A 16,118-nucleotide genomic window follows, 5' to 3' on the forward strand; every position below is an offset into this window, starting at 1 on the left:
AGTTCATGTCTACTTCTTTAGTACAGTTATTATGTCATTTGCAGAGTGACTGAATTCTGATAGAAATTGCAAGTTTGCATGTGCATCCTGAATTGACTGTGACATTGAGTGGTTTTTCCTTTTTACTAAATTGTGAAATTAGGTTTATGTACTTTTCTAGCATTCTTGTGTATTTAGGTTGGCAATTGGCGCTTATGAAGTTACGATTGTAGTTATGGTTGTCATTCAGTATGATACCTACAGACCTACCTCTCTGATGATACATACATATATCAGCAGGTGTTTGCTAATCGTGCTGAAGCTTGTGGCCATTTTCTGCAAAACTGGGCATCTTGGTAGCTACACTCATAAGCGTCCAACAGATGGTGAGCGCCTTGGCAGGGGTGATGACCTCTGTCATCGGCAAGCTCACCACCCTGCTTGGGGAGGAGTACGCAAAGCTGAAAGGTGTGCACAGGGAGGTGGAGTTCATGAAAGATGAGCTGAGCAGCATGAACGCGCTCCTTCAGAGGCTGGCAGAGGTGGACCGTGATCTTGATGTGCAGACAAAGGAATGGAGGGACCAAGTCCGGGAGATGTCTTATGATATTGAGGATTGCATAGACGACTTTATGAAAAGCCTTGGCCAAACTGACATTGCTAAGAGAGCAGGGCTTGTCCAAAATGTGATCCAGCAGCTCAAGGCACTGAGGGGGCGCCATCAAATATCCAGCCAAATCCAGGGGCTCAAGGCACGTGTTGAAGATGCAAGCAAGCGACGTATGAGGTATAAGCTCGATGAGCGCACCTTTGAGCATCGCATCTCAAGGGCCATTGACCCTCGTCTTCCTTCGCTCTATGCTGAGCCAGACGGGCTCGTCGGTATTGACAAGCCAAGAGACGAGCTCATCAAGTGCCTAATGGAGGGGGTGCAGCTTGGGTGGCATGGTTGCAGGTGGTTGGCCGACCGGGGATGCAGCGGTAGGGTGGAGCACCGGGGTTCATCACTTACCTGTCCGTACACGGGTCGACGGTGGCGGCGTCCGCGGATGTCGTGTTCCTCCCTGTAGGCTCCGTCGTGGTGCTCTCACTCCTCCCGTCGTGTTCCGGGTGAAAACCTGATCTTTGGATCGGACGATGGCGACGGTCTGTGGTCGTGCCCTTCTTGGAGGCATCGTCTTGGAACCCTCGGTCCGGCGTGGTCCGTTGCACTTCTTCCCGGACGATCTCTCATCTTGTGGTAGTCGTTGAAGTTGTGTGTCGGTGCCCGGCATTCTTGTTTCTTGCCTTGGGTTGTGTGGCGTGCGTTTGTATCGGTTCTTGGATGTAAGTGTTGGTGCTTTATTTATAAAGCGGGGGGAAACCCTTTTTCGGTAATGGAGGGGGTGGGTGCATTGGTGCAGCAGCAAAAGGTGATATCAATTGTGGGTTCTGGGGGCCTCGGTAAAACTACACTTGCGAATGAGGTGTACCGTAAACTGGAAGGCCAGTTCCAGTGTCGAGCTTTTGTTTCTTTGTCGCAGCAGCCTGATGTGAAGAAGATCCTAAGAAGTATACTCTCTCAAGTCAGCCAGCAGGAGTACGCTAACATAGATGTCTGGGATGAGGAAAAGCTCATCTATGCAATCCGAGAATTTCTAAAGAACAAAAGGTACTCATAAATTTTGGATGGATCCCATCATACTTGGATCAATGTCCACATCTATTCAGTTGCTTAAACACTTGTTTGATTTGCTGGGTGTACATATATAACACATTCTATTAGTTTCTACTGTTTTTCAATTTAAATTAAATATAGAACAGAAAAATGTTTTTCTGCTTGTAGAGAAAGGCAGATATACTGAGCAGGCGACCATATTTCATTCTGTTTATGATTACTCTGGTTTTGGTTTCAGGGGGATTTAGGAACTTCGCATTTTCACTTGTTTCTACGGTAGAACTTTAGGGGATAATTATCATTAGTGACATATAAAATAGAAGTGATCCAGTACCCAATTAACTGATAATTGTACAATCCTGGTTCGACTCGCAAAAAAAAAAAGATTCCTGAAGCTCACGTTCTTTGTGTAGCACAGAAGCATTTTTCCTTACTTAGTTACTGCATCCTCCTCTGTTTCACTATATCCATGCCCAGCCTTGGGAAACTCCATTTCAATATATATGTTCATTGAGGAAATAAAGGGTGCAGCTACTGCAATGGTCTCACTTTATAGTTTATATACTCCTATTTAATTGCTCTGGAAATTATCCTACAAGCTTTATCATTTGGCATTCAGGAGGTGTGCCATTTTTATGTTGTTAACACTTCTTCATTTATAATAGCTTTTATGGAGTAGGCATTTAAATTTTCCTATTGTAGGTATTTTGTCATCATTGATGATATTTGGAGTAATCAAGCATGGAAGATTATCAAGTGTGCTTTGTTTCCAAATGATGTTGGGAGCAAAATAATGACAACAACTCGCAGTATTACTATAGCCAAGTCATGTTGCTCTCCTCAGCATGATCATGTCTATGAAATAATGCCTCTTACTGAAGCCAACTCTAAGAGTTTATTTTTGAAACGTATATTTGGCTCGGGAGATATGTGCCCTCCTAAGTTGGAAGAAGTCTCCTCAGAGATATTGAAGAAATGTGGTGGTTCACCCTTGGCGATTATTACAGTGGCTAGCTTGCTGGCTAATAAAGCTAGTACAAATGAAGAATGGGAGAGGGTATATAACTCAATCGGTTCGACACTGGAAAAAGATCCCGGTGTAGAAGAGATGAGAAAAATATTATCCCTCAGCTATGATGATCTTCCCCATCATTTAAAGACATGTTTACTATACCTGAGTATATTTCCAGAAGACTGTGAGATTAAGAGGGATCAATTGATAAGGAGGTGGATTGCTGAAGGATTTATTAATACGGAGGGTGGACAAGATTTGGAGGAGATAGGAGATGGGTATTTCAGTGACCTTATCAATAGAAGTATGGTTCAGCCAGTGAGAATTCAATATGATGGTCGAGTTTATTCATGCCGAGTCCATGATATGATTCTTGATCTTCTTATATCCAAGTCAATTGAAGAAAATTTTGTTACCTTCTTTGGTGGCCAAAATCAGGAATTAGTGCTACAACATAAGATTCGTAGACTATCTCTGAACTGTTATTCCCAAGAGCACATCGCAGTTCCATCAACAGCGATCATTTCTCATTGCCGGTCTCTCAGTGTATTTGGGTATGCTGAACAGATGCCTCCTCTTTCGAAGTTTAGAGTTCTGCGAGTACTTGATATAGAAAATGGTGAGGACATGGAAAGCAGTTTTATTGAACATGTAAGGACTCTTTGTCAGTTGAAGTATTTGCGGCTCGATGTCAGAAGCATTTCTGCATTCCCAGAGCAATTAGGAGAACTACAGCATTTGCAGACTCTGGATATAAGATGGACAAAGATACGAAAATTGCCCAAAAGCATTGTTCAACTGCAAAATATGACATGTTTGCATGTCAATAATCTTGAATTACCTGAAGGAATTGGGAATCTGCATGCTCTTCAGGAGCTAAGAGAGATCAAAGTCAAGTGGGACAGTTTGGCATCTTCTTTGCTGGAATTGGGCAGCCTGACTAAATTGAGGATTCTTGGGCTGCGCTGGTGCATCATCGATACACACGGTAACAAAGAAATTTTTGTGGAGAACGTGGTCTCATCGCTCTGTAAACTGGGTAGACTCAACCTTCGGTCTCTATGCATTAAGAGTGACTATGGTTATTCCATTCCTCTAAAAGAAATGTATGGTTATTCCATAGAATTCTTGCTGGATTCTTGGTTCCCATCCCCTCATCTCCTCCAGAAATTTCAGATGGACGCGTACTATTTCTTTCCCAGAGTTCCAGTTTGGATCGCGTCACTTGACAACCTCTCGTACCTAGATATCAATATTAACCCTGTAGAAGAGGAGGCATTAGAGATCCTTGGAGGGTTACCTGCTTTGCTGCTTCTGTGTTTGTCATCAGAATCATCTGCTCAAAAACAAAGACTCGTTATAAGCAGCAACATGTTCATATGCCTGAAGGATTTCCGCTTCACCTGCTGGAGCAATGGCAAAGGACTGATATTTGAAGCTGGGGCCATGCCGAGTCTTGAGAAGCTGGAGGTTCCATTAGACGCAGGCAAGGATCTTGATTTTGGCATCCAGCACCTCTCTTCCCTTATGCATGTTACCGTGAAGATCATTTGCGGTGGTGCCACGGTTCGGGAGGTGGAAGCATCGGAGGACGCCATCAGGAGCGCAGTTACTCTCCTTCCGAACCACCCCACACTGGAAATCCGAATATGGGGTGATGAAAATATGGTGGAGGAGGACCAAGGGAAGGCTGAAGAGGAGATCCAGACAAGCACACAACTCATCTGACAAATTTTCAGGTTTTCTTTTCCCTCCCTTAGGCTGCATAATTTTTGTAAATTTCCTTGGAGCAAATTACACATGGATCACTGAACACGTTGCAAATTACATATGGATCACTGAACACGTACTGCTGGTTCAAGTATGTATCTGAACTCCAAACTTGCATATTTAGGTCACTGAACTTAGTGGGTCAGTCTAGGAGTCTAGATCGGTACCAACATTTTGTCCCATGTTCACCGATGCCACCGTGCATACTGGCATGTGTGTAGTTATATCTAAAAAGGACAAATCTGGTAGGAAGATCACCCATTATAGACTGGAGGTGTTCCATCCAACCACTGTTCTGACGAGCATGGGAAGGAATTTTCCCGGCCTAGTCCACCCAATCCTACGCTTCCATTTTCCTGTTTCCTATGATGCATAGAAAGTAAACCAAAACCATGATGCTCCTAGAGTGAATAAAAGAAGGCTCTTAGTTTAAACACTAGAAATTGAATGAGCATTTCAATAGTTTCAGTTGCCTGTATTACTAATACTAGTAGTACAGACATTTAATGGTTTAATTTGATAAATGCCACTCCAACTTCTGCATGCTTCAAAGAATGCCACTATGACCACCTGAGCATAAACACTTGTCAATACCACTGTCATATTCGTGCCCGTATTTTCATATGGACCAAATGCCCTTGTCCTCATATTTAATTGATTTGGCACGCCTTGTTTCCTTTCCGGAAGATTCAACAATTGCTGTCCTAGCAGGTAACTTTACAGTCGGTCTAACAGAAGGAAGCAAAGGAACAAATTGAATTTCCAGGTGATTGAATCATGGACCTCCGGCCAAAGCTGCACCCTCGATGTCAGGCCCTTCCTCCAGGCAATCAGCAATTCCCAAATGATCTGATTGCTCAGGTCGTGCTGCAGATCTTCTATTCCGTTGTCTCGCAGCGGCGCTGCAGCAGAGCGCTTCTCTCTCCGGCAATGCTTGAGCATCCAGGTATGAACCGAGGTTGCCTCAGCGATGAGAGATCCTTGCCGAGCGTCACGCCCCAAACGCAACACGCTGAAGAAGAGAAGCGTAAGCTGAAGCAGACTGACGAAGCTGAACCAGTGCAAGTGCAGGGCACCGTTCAGAGTGAAGCAACGACTGGTGAGCTGGCAGGCGGGACCCGCAAGTCAGCTCGACCCCCATCCCCGTCCAAGAGATATTCCAAAGTGGTCTTGTGTTAGCGAGAAATTTGGATATTTGCCACTTTCAATAAGTGGCTTCTCAAAATTGCCACTTTCGAGGTTGGCTTCGCAAAATTGCCACTCAGCTCATTGACCCCTTGATTACCATGCCATTTCCTCTTTTTATTGATTTTCTTTTTTCTTTTCTCATTTATAGACATTAGACAAGACCAAACTGCCCCTGAGGCTATGTACACCTACTGAATATCTGTATTCTCGTTCGACTGAGAAGAACAAGGCGCAAATTTCTGGTCGTCAGTTCGTCGGCCTGCATCACGGTCGCTGTCGTGGCCCGCGCCACTTGGGTGCTTGCTGCTCGCTCTGCTCGACCGTCGTCGCCGCTCGCCCGGTTTGCCCGCACGATCCGCTCGCGCCGCCCGTCCCGGTCGCCTGGCCACTCTGCTGGGAACATGTAGCAAGGGAAAGGAAAATCATCTTACCCTTGGGAAAGACCAGGTTCCAAGCCGCCGCTGCGGTAGCAAACGATCGGTGGCGCACTGCGTGCACGCGGTGCAATCGGCAGCACAAGACGTCCAGCCAGCGGCACGCGGCGTCCAGACGATCGGCGGCGCATGACGCCGAGAAGAATCGCCGGAGCGCGACGTCCAGGTAACCGGTGGTATGGCACACGCGATATTATCGGCAGTCAGCGCGGGCACTGCGGTTCAAGTGATGATTCCATGCCATATACGGCAGATACATACGTGTAACAGGCACAGGGGTAAGTTAGTCTTTTCATAGCCAGTTAATGTGAAAAAACAATTAAAACGAATTAAAGAGGAGCTCATGGCATACTAATCAAGGTTTCAACGACCTAAGTGGCAATTGTGCGAATCAATTCTCCAGAGTGGCAAATCAGCGAAGCGCCACGAACAAAGTGGCAAAAATCCAAATAACTCTGTTAGCGGGGGTACGCTTGTTTTTTTTTTTTTGGAGGGAGCGGTGGGGTACGCTTGTAAGTGTCAGTGGTGTGAGTGTAGTGTTAGCCGGCGGCCAGCCCAGCTTGCGCGCGCTCTTTCTCTCGGCCTGACGAACTCAACAACACGATGATTTGCGCAGCGCAGAAAACCCGCTGTTTTCTGTTTCTCTTTGTTCCTTTTTTTTCCGATAAAACTACTGATCTACTCCCTCCGTTCCTACATATTTGTCTTTCTATAGATTTCAACAAGTAACTACATACGGAGCAAAATGAGTGAATCTACGCTCTAAAATATGTCTATATACATCCGTACGTGATAGTCCATTTGAAATCTCTAAAAAGACAAATATTTAGGAACGGAGGGAGTACTGTTTATGTTCGATCATGGCAGTACAACAAAAAATCTATATCTTTACCCACCAATGCCACCTTTAAGTGGGAAAACGATTCCTTTTTTTATTAAGTTGCCGCCGATAACCTCTGGTTCATGTAGTGTAATGCCCTTGCACAACCAAGGTAGACAAACCGGCCTACTGGCTAAGGCCTTTCTCTACCATTCAGGAGACCTGGGTTCAAACCTGGCTCCTCCCAATTTTTGCAGCCTTTTTTTTCGCGAATTTCAGTTGGCGTAATATAGAGCTACCTCGCTAAGTGCCGCTTAACGGATGGTCTACACAGTATAATTACGGCGAAAACATTCTCTTTTTAATATTTTTTTGCAAATTCAAGTATTTTTTAAAATATTCATATCTTTCAGACCCGAACTCCAAATTTAGTATGTTATATATGGAAATCGCCCAAAAGAATTGCAGATTCTAAATATAATGTTATCTTGCATGTTAATTAATTTTAAAACTATATTTATGTTGCATCCTTCATTAGTACTTTTTTTTCTATTAAAGGCATGGACGTTTCTTACTCCCATTTTTTGTATGTCGCTTATTACCAGATTTCATCCGTCGTTTTGTTCGTCCATTTGCACATAAGATTAAAAAGAAAATAAAAAATATTCACAATTTTAAAAAATGTTTGCAAATACTATAAAATGTTCATGAATTCAAAAAATGTTCTTGACTTTAGAAAATGTTCAAAAATTTGTAAAAGTTTTCATAAAATTTAAAAATGTTCATAATTTCAAATATGTGCACGAGTTTTAAAAAATGTTCGTGATTTCACAAAATTGAGAGCGATAGTGTATCTCGATGATGCAACAAAATGTGGTCATGGCCATTGACAATTATGAAAAAAAATCTCCCGTTGCAACGCACGGGCCCTTTTGCTAGTCTATATCTATACCTACTAATAAAAGAAATAGGTTTCCCTAATTTCCCTAAAAAAAAGAAATAGGTATTCTTAGTCCGTCATGCTATCTTATAAAAAACTCCCTGATTTTCTTGACATTAAACCTGTAGTAGATATCAAATGTTTTTTAAAATACTCATATCTTCTAAACTGTGACTCCAAATTTAACATGTTATATATGAATTCTGATTAGAAAAATCTGTAGAATTTGAATATGATGTTATTTTACCTATTAACAATTAAAAAATACTATCTAGGATGCAATCTTAATCAATAATGCATTATCTGTCTGATTTTGTCGTGTTCCTTTACCAGCCCGTAACAATACCCCATTTCACACATGACAAGAATAAATGCATAATCACTTGGCCGCTTCTTTGTACGGATTAAATCTATATGCAAGCCATGTTGAAATATAATACTTGTGGAATCTTGAATTGTGCTTTTGTAGGCTAAGACCATCTTTGTTTGGATCGTAGCTACAAATTCTGAGATTATAGACCACTTTTTATAAATTAAGAACATGTGGTATTTTTTTTCTCCCGTTGCAACGCACAGGCCTTTTTGCTAGTAAAAATAATAAAAATTACATCCAGATTTGTGGACCACTTAGCCACAACTACCAGCACAGCCGAAGGCACGCCACCATAATTGCCCCTCCCTTGCCGGAGCCGGGCAAACCTTATTGTAATAGACAGTCGGGAAGTTGTTGTGCTAGCCCCATAGGACCAACACACTAAAACATTAACCGCCACCCATGAAGAGTAGATTAAATTGGAAGGATACCATCGAAAGACACACGAACATAAAACGAACAATGACCAAATCTGAGCAGATCCATCGGACACATACATCCACACGTCCACCGACGATGCTAAACGCACTACCGGGGAAGGGGCTAGGCGGGGAGAATTTATTCCATCTTCAAGGAGCCGCCGCGCATCTCGCATTCCTGAACAGGACACAAAACCTAACAAAACTCAAAGAAACATAAAAAACGGAGCCCTCCCTTCGTCAAAGACCAGGATCCACCATGCGCCCAATAGCCCTAAGGCCACCAAAGACGAGACGGACCGGCGACGACGCTGGCGGAAGATAGAGGAACCCTGACTTTTCTTGAGGCAGGAGGAACCTTCTCTTCGTTCCTTTTATTCTGCAATGATGCAACAACCATGGCTCGACAAGCATGCCACAACTCCGCTCGTTCGATTCCGGTTGTCATCGCTTCTTCTAGATGAAACAAAACAACGATTTTTCCAGTTTTTTTCGCAATTCAACACATTTGTAAATCGGCTAATCTTCGAGCTCACTCAAGCTTCCTGATCAGCAACCTATTAACTGACAGCAACATGAATGCATTAGTTGAATATAAAGCTCTTAGGTTTCCTGCAAACGGTCCGCCCCATCTGCGATGGCCTCTGAGCCATGGAGGTGCGGAGGATTTCACCCTTCCCCCGTTGGAGGGACCCCGTTCTCGTTCTCGTTAGATTTAGCGTCTTTGCTTGGGGCTGTGTAGCGGTGGCGATGTCACTTAGTAGGAATAATATCTCCCACATTCTATCCCCGCCTGATGGTGAGTCTAGCATCGTCGGAGGACGTGTGGAGGTTTATCTCCTTCGGGTCTCACAGATTTGGACGGTGCTGGTCTTCGATGGATCTGTTTGGATCCGGTCTTCGCCCGTCTTCGTTTGAGTGTTTACAGATTTGATCCTTCTATTTTACGACTTTATTCTTCAGCGAGGTTTGCTGCTCTGGTGCGTTGGCCCGCACGACGACTTCCCACTACAACAAAGGTTTTTTTGGCTCCAGTGGCGAAGGGGCGATGACGGCGGCGCGCCTTCGGCTCGCTTCAGTGCTTATAGTCGTCGCTAGGTGATCCATGGACATGGTTGTAATTTGTATTACATCTGTTCTTTGTACTGCTATGATTGAAGAGAATAGACTGAAAGTTTCTTGTAAAAGAAAAGTTTCCCACAATTTATTTTATAACTCTAATCATTGTGGAATAAACTCTTTTACTCTCGAAAAAAAACAAGGGAATAGAAAAAAGTCCTCAAATCGATGCTCCCTCGAAAGTCACATTTCAAGCACCGCATAAATGGAACGAGGACAAGAAATTTGGCGTCTCAAAATCGTGACATGCGGCTGCCTTCCCGGTCACAAACAACCTCATTTTTTAAAACAAAAATCAGAGGCAACCGAAAAATCCTCACTCGTTCGATTAAAAATCGGACGGCTGTTAGGCCTCCATTTATCCCCTCCCATATCCTCTTTCCGCTCTCTCCCTCGCTGCCTCAGTTGGCAACTTGGCGCTCCCTTCTCTCTCTTCTTCTTCTCCCTCCTCCTCCGCCCCTTCTTCCACCTCAACCTCATCAGGATAAGGTAGCCAGTGGTAAGGCACGCTTCCAGAAGCTCCCGCCGGGCCCAATCCCGCCGCCGGCGCCCGGTCCTTGAGAGGCTGCATGCATGAGTAGTCGCGCTGCCGCCGCCGCCGCCGCAGAGGAGCCATGGGGATGGTTACCGCTGCCGCCCTTCTCGCCTCATCGCCGCAGACGCCGCTCCTCCGCGGGTGTCTCCCCGGCCTGCCGAGGCTGCGCCTGAGGCCTGCCTCCCCCTGCGTCAGCGCTCTCAGGTGACTGCGTGCTGTCTGCTTTGCGTCTGTTTGAGATGCTCTGGATGCTTGGCGCTAATTGCACGCGAGATATTGGATGTTTAGCATGAAAAGTTTTAGCTGGGGAAGGATCGAAGGGACGCAGGCGTTTCTTGCTTTGGATTATTGGTTTGTTACGGCCTCATGGATGGTCTAGAGATAAGTTCAAATCAGGGCTGATTTAGGCTTCTCCGGTAGCTTAGCTTGGTATAGGACCTATCAAATGCAGGTGGCGTTGGCACTTCACTTGTGGGTCTATTGTTTATTAAGTGACGACTGAGTTTGTAAGGAAGAGTGTACATTAGTTAATGTGATGAATATTTTCTTGTCAGTATGTTTTCGCTTGAGCACGCGTGCTGATTCCTACGTTGTAGTATTTTAGATCATCCACAATTGAATTAGCAAAACGTTAGTAGGTGTATGCCAAGTAGTGGGTTGATGTTGCTTTTGTTCTTGAGTTACAATGTTTCAACTTTCAAGTCATGTTAGTATTTTTCCAGGTCAAACAATTTTGTTCAAAGGTGTTACATAGCAAATGTTGAGGTTGAGGTTAGCAATGTAAATAAGGAAGAGGAGGCTTTCAATGATCATCCATCATTACCGCCAGGCTGCTCTATTCCAGTTGTCAATATCCTAGGAGATGTTCTAGATTCTAGTCCTTTTCCTCCACATGATAGTACTCAGCACCATGCCGATTTTGAGGAGCTGCCGGTACGGATTTTTCTTTCCTCCACCATGGTCTTCGTCAAATAGTTTTGTTTTGTCGTCTTCTGACAGTCTGTTCATAATTCAGGTCTTATCTGAAGGAGAGCAACAAACATTGGCCGCCACTCCAGCTCACCCTGCTGGACTATATGGTAAAACCATTTTCATGACAACATAGTTGGATTATCTTTATACACTGTTTACACTTTACACACTAAGCTATGCAGTTAATAGTTAATAATGTTGTTCCTTTTGAGGAATATGTGCTCATTAACCAAAGTATCTGCTATTGTAATATTTCATAATTTGCAGCTGATTAATGTTTTCAGTTTTCAACTCCCATGTGACAAGCAGGGCATACCTACCCCTAGTGATTTTTAATCTTTTTACAAAAGAAATTAAAATAATTGATGGGCAAACCTCCCGGCAATCCATCTACCATGGAACTTAATACCCCTTTAACATCATCTATGCAGCTCTCTATGTTAGCTACTTGTTTGGTAACCTTGTGGAACAACTCTGGAATTTTGCGTGGCCTGCTGCCCTGGCAATTCTTCATCCAAGCCTATTGCCTGTGGCTATTGTTGGTTTCTTCGGAAAGGTACCCATCGCTGTGCTAAATTCAAGAGATGTTAGTAGAATCAACAATCTAAATTGTTTTATGATTTCCAGCTCTCAGTATTTCTCGGGGCTCCAATAGTTGGCAAACTTATGGATCATTTCCCGCGAATACCCATGTACACAGGATTGAATGCTGTCCAGGTACTTGCTTTATTTTCTCTGCTTTCTTATATTATGGGCAAAGAAAATAGATTGCTCTAGATTATAATTTTATGCACAATGCAAAATAGTTTATGCCAGTTTTCTTCTCAACCCGACTATGCAGGTGGCCACTCAGTTAATATCAGCTGCAATGGTCATATATGCTCTCAAGAACGCGGGCCGTACTTCTACATCAGCTTTGCTTCTCAGGCCTTGGTTCATTGTGCTAGTGATAGCCGGAGCTATTGAAAGGCTTGCAGGATTGGCACTAGGAGTTTCCATGGAGAGGGACTGGGTTGTGCTGGTATGGTTGCTAATCCACATTTTGTTTTGCAGATTCTTCCTTTTTTTTCAATAAAATGCATTCCACTCCTAAAATAGCACTTGTTAGCGATTTAGCAACGGAAAACTTGTCATTGTAAGAAACACTTATGAATTACAAATAGCTTGTTTTCTTGTTGGTTTTGACCAACTGTCTGCCTCACTGTTCTTCTTTCTCTATGAAGTTAGCAGGAACGAACAGGCCTGTTGCATTAGCTCAAGCTAATGCCATGCTTAATCGACTTGATCTTCTTTGTGAGGTGAGATACTCCTAAGTCCTAACGATATAGAGCTTGCATCTTTTTAAATTTATGAAGACTTCGGGAGATGACAAGATTGTCTGTTTGGTGGATCTTGTTATCTTATTCTTCTGTACTTCAATCACAGCATGCAATCTATTTTGAGTGGAAATTATAGTTGCATAACATGCATAACCATTTTGGATGTCGCAGACCGTTGGTGCTTCAATTTTTGGCCTTCTGCTCACCAAATACGACATAGTAACCTGTTTGAAGGTTTCCTCTGCTCTAATGATATGCAGTTTTCCCATTCTGGTATACCGCATATATCTTTAAGCTGAATCTTGAATCACCAGATTTAGCATACTCACAAGATGCTGTATGGTCTTTTTAGGTTATGTTGGGTCAATTAATTAACAGCGTCTCTTGTCATGCGCTTGATTCCTCGAGAACCCCCAGTGACGAATCTATTTGTGCTGATCTATTGGATGTCCGCAAGATAGGTGAGGAAGTTTTTCTTAGAGAATGTGCAAAAGCTTTGCGCATGTTACCATTAAGCAGAAAATCAAGTAATATCCTAGAGTCCAGGCACAAAGTGTTTTTTTCATCCATTTAAAGGAAAACCCAACACCAAACGTAGCAACACATCATAATGCTTAATCTCACAGTGGATTGTCCCAATGAGGAACTTATATCAAATTAGTTATTTAAGTTCAGTTATTATGTGGATGGCCTGATATTTTCTCTACCATTCAGTTCAAAATGGCTTAAGTTCTATCAAGCATGGCTGGAATGAGTATAAGCAGCAGACAGTTCTACCTGCAAGTGTAGCTACCGTGTTTCTAAATTTCAACATAGCCCTTGCTCCTGGCGCAATAATGACTGCATTGTTGATGCATCGGGGTATATTTCACTTTCCCAGCTCAAATTTATCAATTTCAGAGAAATGTCTACAAATTAGTAATGGCTGTTTAACAGGTATTAGTCCATCTATCGTCGGTGCTTTCAGTGGATTGTGTTCTGTTATGGGTCTTGTTGCAACATTCATCTCCTCAAGCCTGGTGAAAAGAGTTGGAATTCTAAAGGTTGGATCTATACTTTTTCCCCCATGTCTACACTATTTGTCACAATTGACGCGAACTTACCTCAATTTTCTTTGGTGCAAACTGTTATGTTATAAATACCAGGCGGGAGCAGCTGGATTGATATTTCAAGCCTCACTCTTGTCAGTTGCTCTCACAGTGTATTGGGCTGGACCCATCTCACAGAGAACACCTCTGCTCATCTTCCTTGCTTCCATTGTGAGAACAAGACCTTAGCTACAAATTACCCTTAGATTAAGAATTTGACGAATACAATAGACTAAACATTTTGGCGGTTTCCTGTTAATTTTCAGGCATTATCTCGGTTGGGGCACATGTCTTATGATGTTGTGGGGACACAGATCATCCAAACAGGAGTTCCTGCTTCAAAAGCAAACCTTATTGGAGGAATGGAGGTTTCAATTGCAAGCCTTGCAGAGTTAGTCATGCTTGCGATGGCTATAATTGCAAATGACGTCTCTCATTTCGGCTTCCTGGCGATCCTGTCTGTCTCATCCGTCGCTGGGGCAGCATGGATGTTCTGTCGGTGGTTGAGAAATCCAACAGATGAACAGAGGGAACTCTTCATTTTCGATCCTCACTTCCAACTTCAAGCAACGTAAGTTCTAATTCGTTCCATTAGCCCATTATTTCATGAAGAACATACCAGTGTTCAAAATAGTCGGACTTCTGTATTAGAGTTTCACTGCCAAGTGTTGTGTCTTGAAAGCTTCGTAGTTTATACAACTGTTTTAACAGTAGGACATGTAAAACTGGAACTCTAAGCAGGATCATCAAGATGATAAGACATGAACATCAAATCGACATGCAAATAAATGTTTATGATTCAACTGTCAAGGTGGCAGTTCAACATCCCAACAGACCTGATACTGCTTACAAATGACACTTACGCAGAGCATCGCCATCTTATCTTGCAGATAGAAGTGGGAGCAGAGCAGTGGGCGATCGAGCGCCCAGTTGGCTTGCTGCCGCTTGTGCTCGGAGTCATACAGCATATCCCCATCTCTTGTCTTGCAGATAGAAGATGCACCAACCAGACGCATGCTTGGACCCGGAGTCGAAATGGGGCTTGCGCTGCAATGATCTGAAGACGTTGTACAGAGTTGCTGTTACATCTTTGACTGAATACAACACACACTTAGGAATTAGACAGAGACACCCATTTGTTCGTTCTAGTCTGAGCCACCCAGCAGAACTCAACTTGTACATCTCATTTTCTTTTCTTTCTCTATCTGCTGTATAGACCTACTATCAGTTACATCGTTGCCTGTTCTTGCTGAGGTAGAACGAACGTGACTGTTGCTAGTTGTAACAAAATCAGTAAGGTTTCGTTCTTGGATCTGATACCTGCACTACAGCTGCTCCCTCCGAGAATTTTTCTGCTTCGGTCCGATTCTGAGTGGTAGTGCAGGACAGAAGGTGATGGATCCTTCCCGGATTTAGGTGCGGCTGTGGTGTGATTAACTAGAATTACTGTACTGTCTGATGATCCTTTGTGTATTAGTACTTACCGAAAAAGGGTTTCCCCCCGCTTTATAAATAAAGCACCAACACTTACATCCAAGTAACCGATACAAACGCACGCCACACAACCCAAGGCAAGAAACAAAAATGCCGGGCACCGACACACAACTTCAACGACTACCACAAGAAGAGAGATCGTCCGGGAAGAAGTGCAACGGACCACGCCGGACCGAGGGTTCCAAGACGATGCCTCCAAGAAGGGCACGACCACGGACCGTCGCCATCGTCCGATCCAAAGTCAGGTTTTCACCCGGAACACGACGGGAGGAGTGAGAGCACCACGACGGAGCCTACAGGGAGGAACACGACATCCGCGGACGCCGCCACCGTCGACCCGTGTACGGACAGGTAAGTGATGAACCCCGGTGCTCCACCCTTCCGCTGCATCCCCGGTCGGCTAACCACCTGCAACCATGCCACCCAAGCGGCCGTGGTTGCACGCCCGCATCCGAGTCGCGCAGTCCGCCTACGACCGACGCGACTCCCACCGCCAGGGCCGCCGCCCCGCCACCGGACCACCTCGAGAAGCCCCAAAGGTCACGTCTTGGACAAGATCCATGAGCCCAACCACCTCAGAACCGCCGGCGACCACAGCCTCAAGGGGAACCGAGCCCAGATGGCCGGGGGAAGGGGGAGGAGGAGGAGCCCCCGAGGCCGAATGCCCAGATCCGCAAGAGAGCGCCGGCCACCGCCCGCTGCCGAGGAGGAGGGCGCACGGAACCGCCGAGCTGCATCCATGAGAGGCCACCGGGGAGGCCTTCCCGCGCCGAGCGCCGCCGTCCAGCCGCAGGGGCCCGGCTGGACAAGGGCCGCCCACCTCCACCGCTGCCGCGCCGCCCCGCCACCTGAGATCCACGGCGAGAAGGGCCGCCCGCGACCCGGTCGCCCGTGACCCGCAGCGCCAGACGAGGCGCTGAGGCGCTGCTGCGAAGCAGCCGCCGCCGCCACCACCCGCCGGCCTGCACCACCACCATGCCGCCTGTCGCCCGACGCCAC

The 16,118-nt window shown here is 44.9% G+C and overlaps 2 protein-coding genes across 3 annotated transcripts; both read left to right on the forward strand.

The window, feature by feature from the left end:
- The first annotated feature begins 283 nt into the window (after window positions 1-283).
- LOC119309229 (disease resistance protein PIK6-NP-like) lies at window positions 284-4,376 on the forward strand. Its single transcript, XM_037585265.1, has 4 exons — window positions 284-908; window positions 1,362-1,630; window positions 2,339-3,720; window positions 3,751-4,376. The coding sequence occupies exons 1-4, from the start codon at window positions 363-365 to the stop codon at window positions 4,374-4,376; spliced, it is 2,823 nt and encodes a 940-aa protein (XP_037441162.1). The 5' UTR covers window positions 284-362.
- A 5,730-nt stretch (window positions 4,377-10,106) lies between these two features.
- On the forward strand, window positions 10,107-14,972 carry LOC119307809 (solute carrier family 40 member 2, chloroplastic-like). 2 transcript variants are annotated; one of them, XM_037583898.1, is made up of 14 exons: window positions 10,107-10,450; window positions 10,969-11,179; window positions 11,262-11,325; window positions 11,650-11,774; window positions 11,846-11,935; window positions 12,060-12,239; window positions 12,442-12,516; window positions 12,709-12,771; window positions 12,890-12,998; window positions 13,252-13,398; window positions 13,474-13,580; window positions 13,683-13,796; window positions 13,892-14,196; window positions 14,516-14,972. In XM_037583898.1, exons 1-14 carry the CDS (start codon window positions 10,326-10,328, stop codon window positions 14,517-14,519), a joined length of 1,719 nt encoding a protein of 572 aa, XP_037439795.1. In that variant the 5' UTR covers window positions 10,107-10,325; the 3' UTR covers window positions 14,520-14,972. The 2 variants fall into 2 exon arrangements, with proteins under 2 accessions (XP_037439795.1, XP_037439794.1); XM_037583897.1 differs by having other exon boundaries at window positions 10,108-10,450; window positions 12,709-12,810.
- The last annotated feature ends 1,146 nt before the right edge of the window (window positions 14,973-16,118 follow it).

The sequence above is a fragment of the Triticum dicoccoides genome, chromosome 5B (genome assembly GCF_002162155.2).
Source record: "Triticum dicoccoides isolate Atlit2015 ecotype Zavitan chromosome 5B, WEW_v2.0, whole genome shotgun sequence".
Classification (NCBI taxonomy): Eukaryota; Viridiplantae; Streptophyta; class Magnoliopsida; order Poales; family Poaceae; genus Triticum; species Triticum dicoccoides.

Excerpts from the sequence above, each read along its gene's own strand:
- LOC119307809 (XM_037583897.1), top strand. The coding sequence starts at position 10,326 with ATGGGGATGGTTACCGCTGCCGCCCTTCTCGCCTCATCGCCGCAGACG. Across the intron at positions 12,517-12,708 it reads GACTTGATCTTCTTTGTGAG|ACCGTTGGTGCTTCAATTTT; the intron begins GTGAGATACTCC and ends TGGATGTCGCAG. Across the intron at positions 13,797-13,891 it reads TCATCTTCCTTGCTTCCATT|GCATTATCTCGGTTGGGGCA; the intron begins GTGAGAACAAGA and ends GTTAATTTTCAG.
- LOC119309229 (XM_037585265.1), top strand. The coding sequence starts at position 363 with ATGGTGAGCGCCTTGGCAGGGGTGATGACCTCTGTCATCGGCAAGCTC. Across the intron at positions 909-1,361 it reads TCAAGTGCCTAATGGAGGGG|GGGGTGGGTGCATTGGTGCA; the intron begins GTGCAGCTTGGG and ends TCGGTAATGGAG. Across the intron at positions 3,721-3,750 it reads TCGGTCTCTATGCATTAAGA|AAATGTATGGTTATTCCATA; the intron begins GTGACTATGGTT and ends TTCCTCTAAAAG.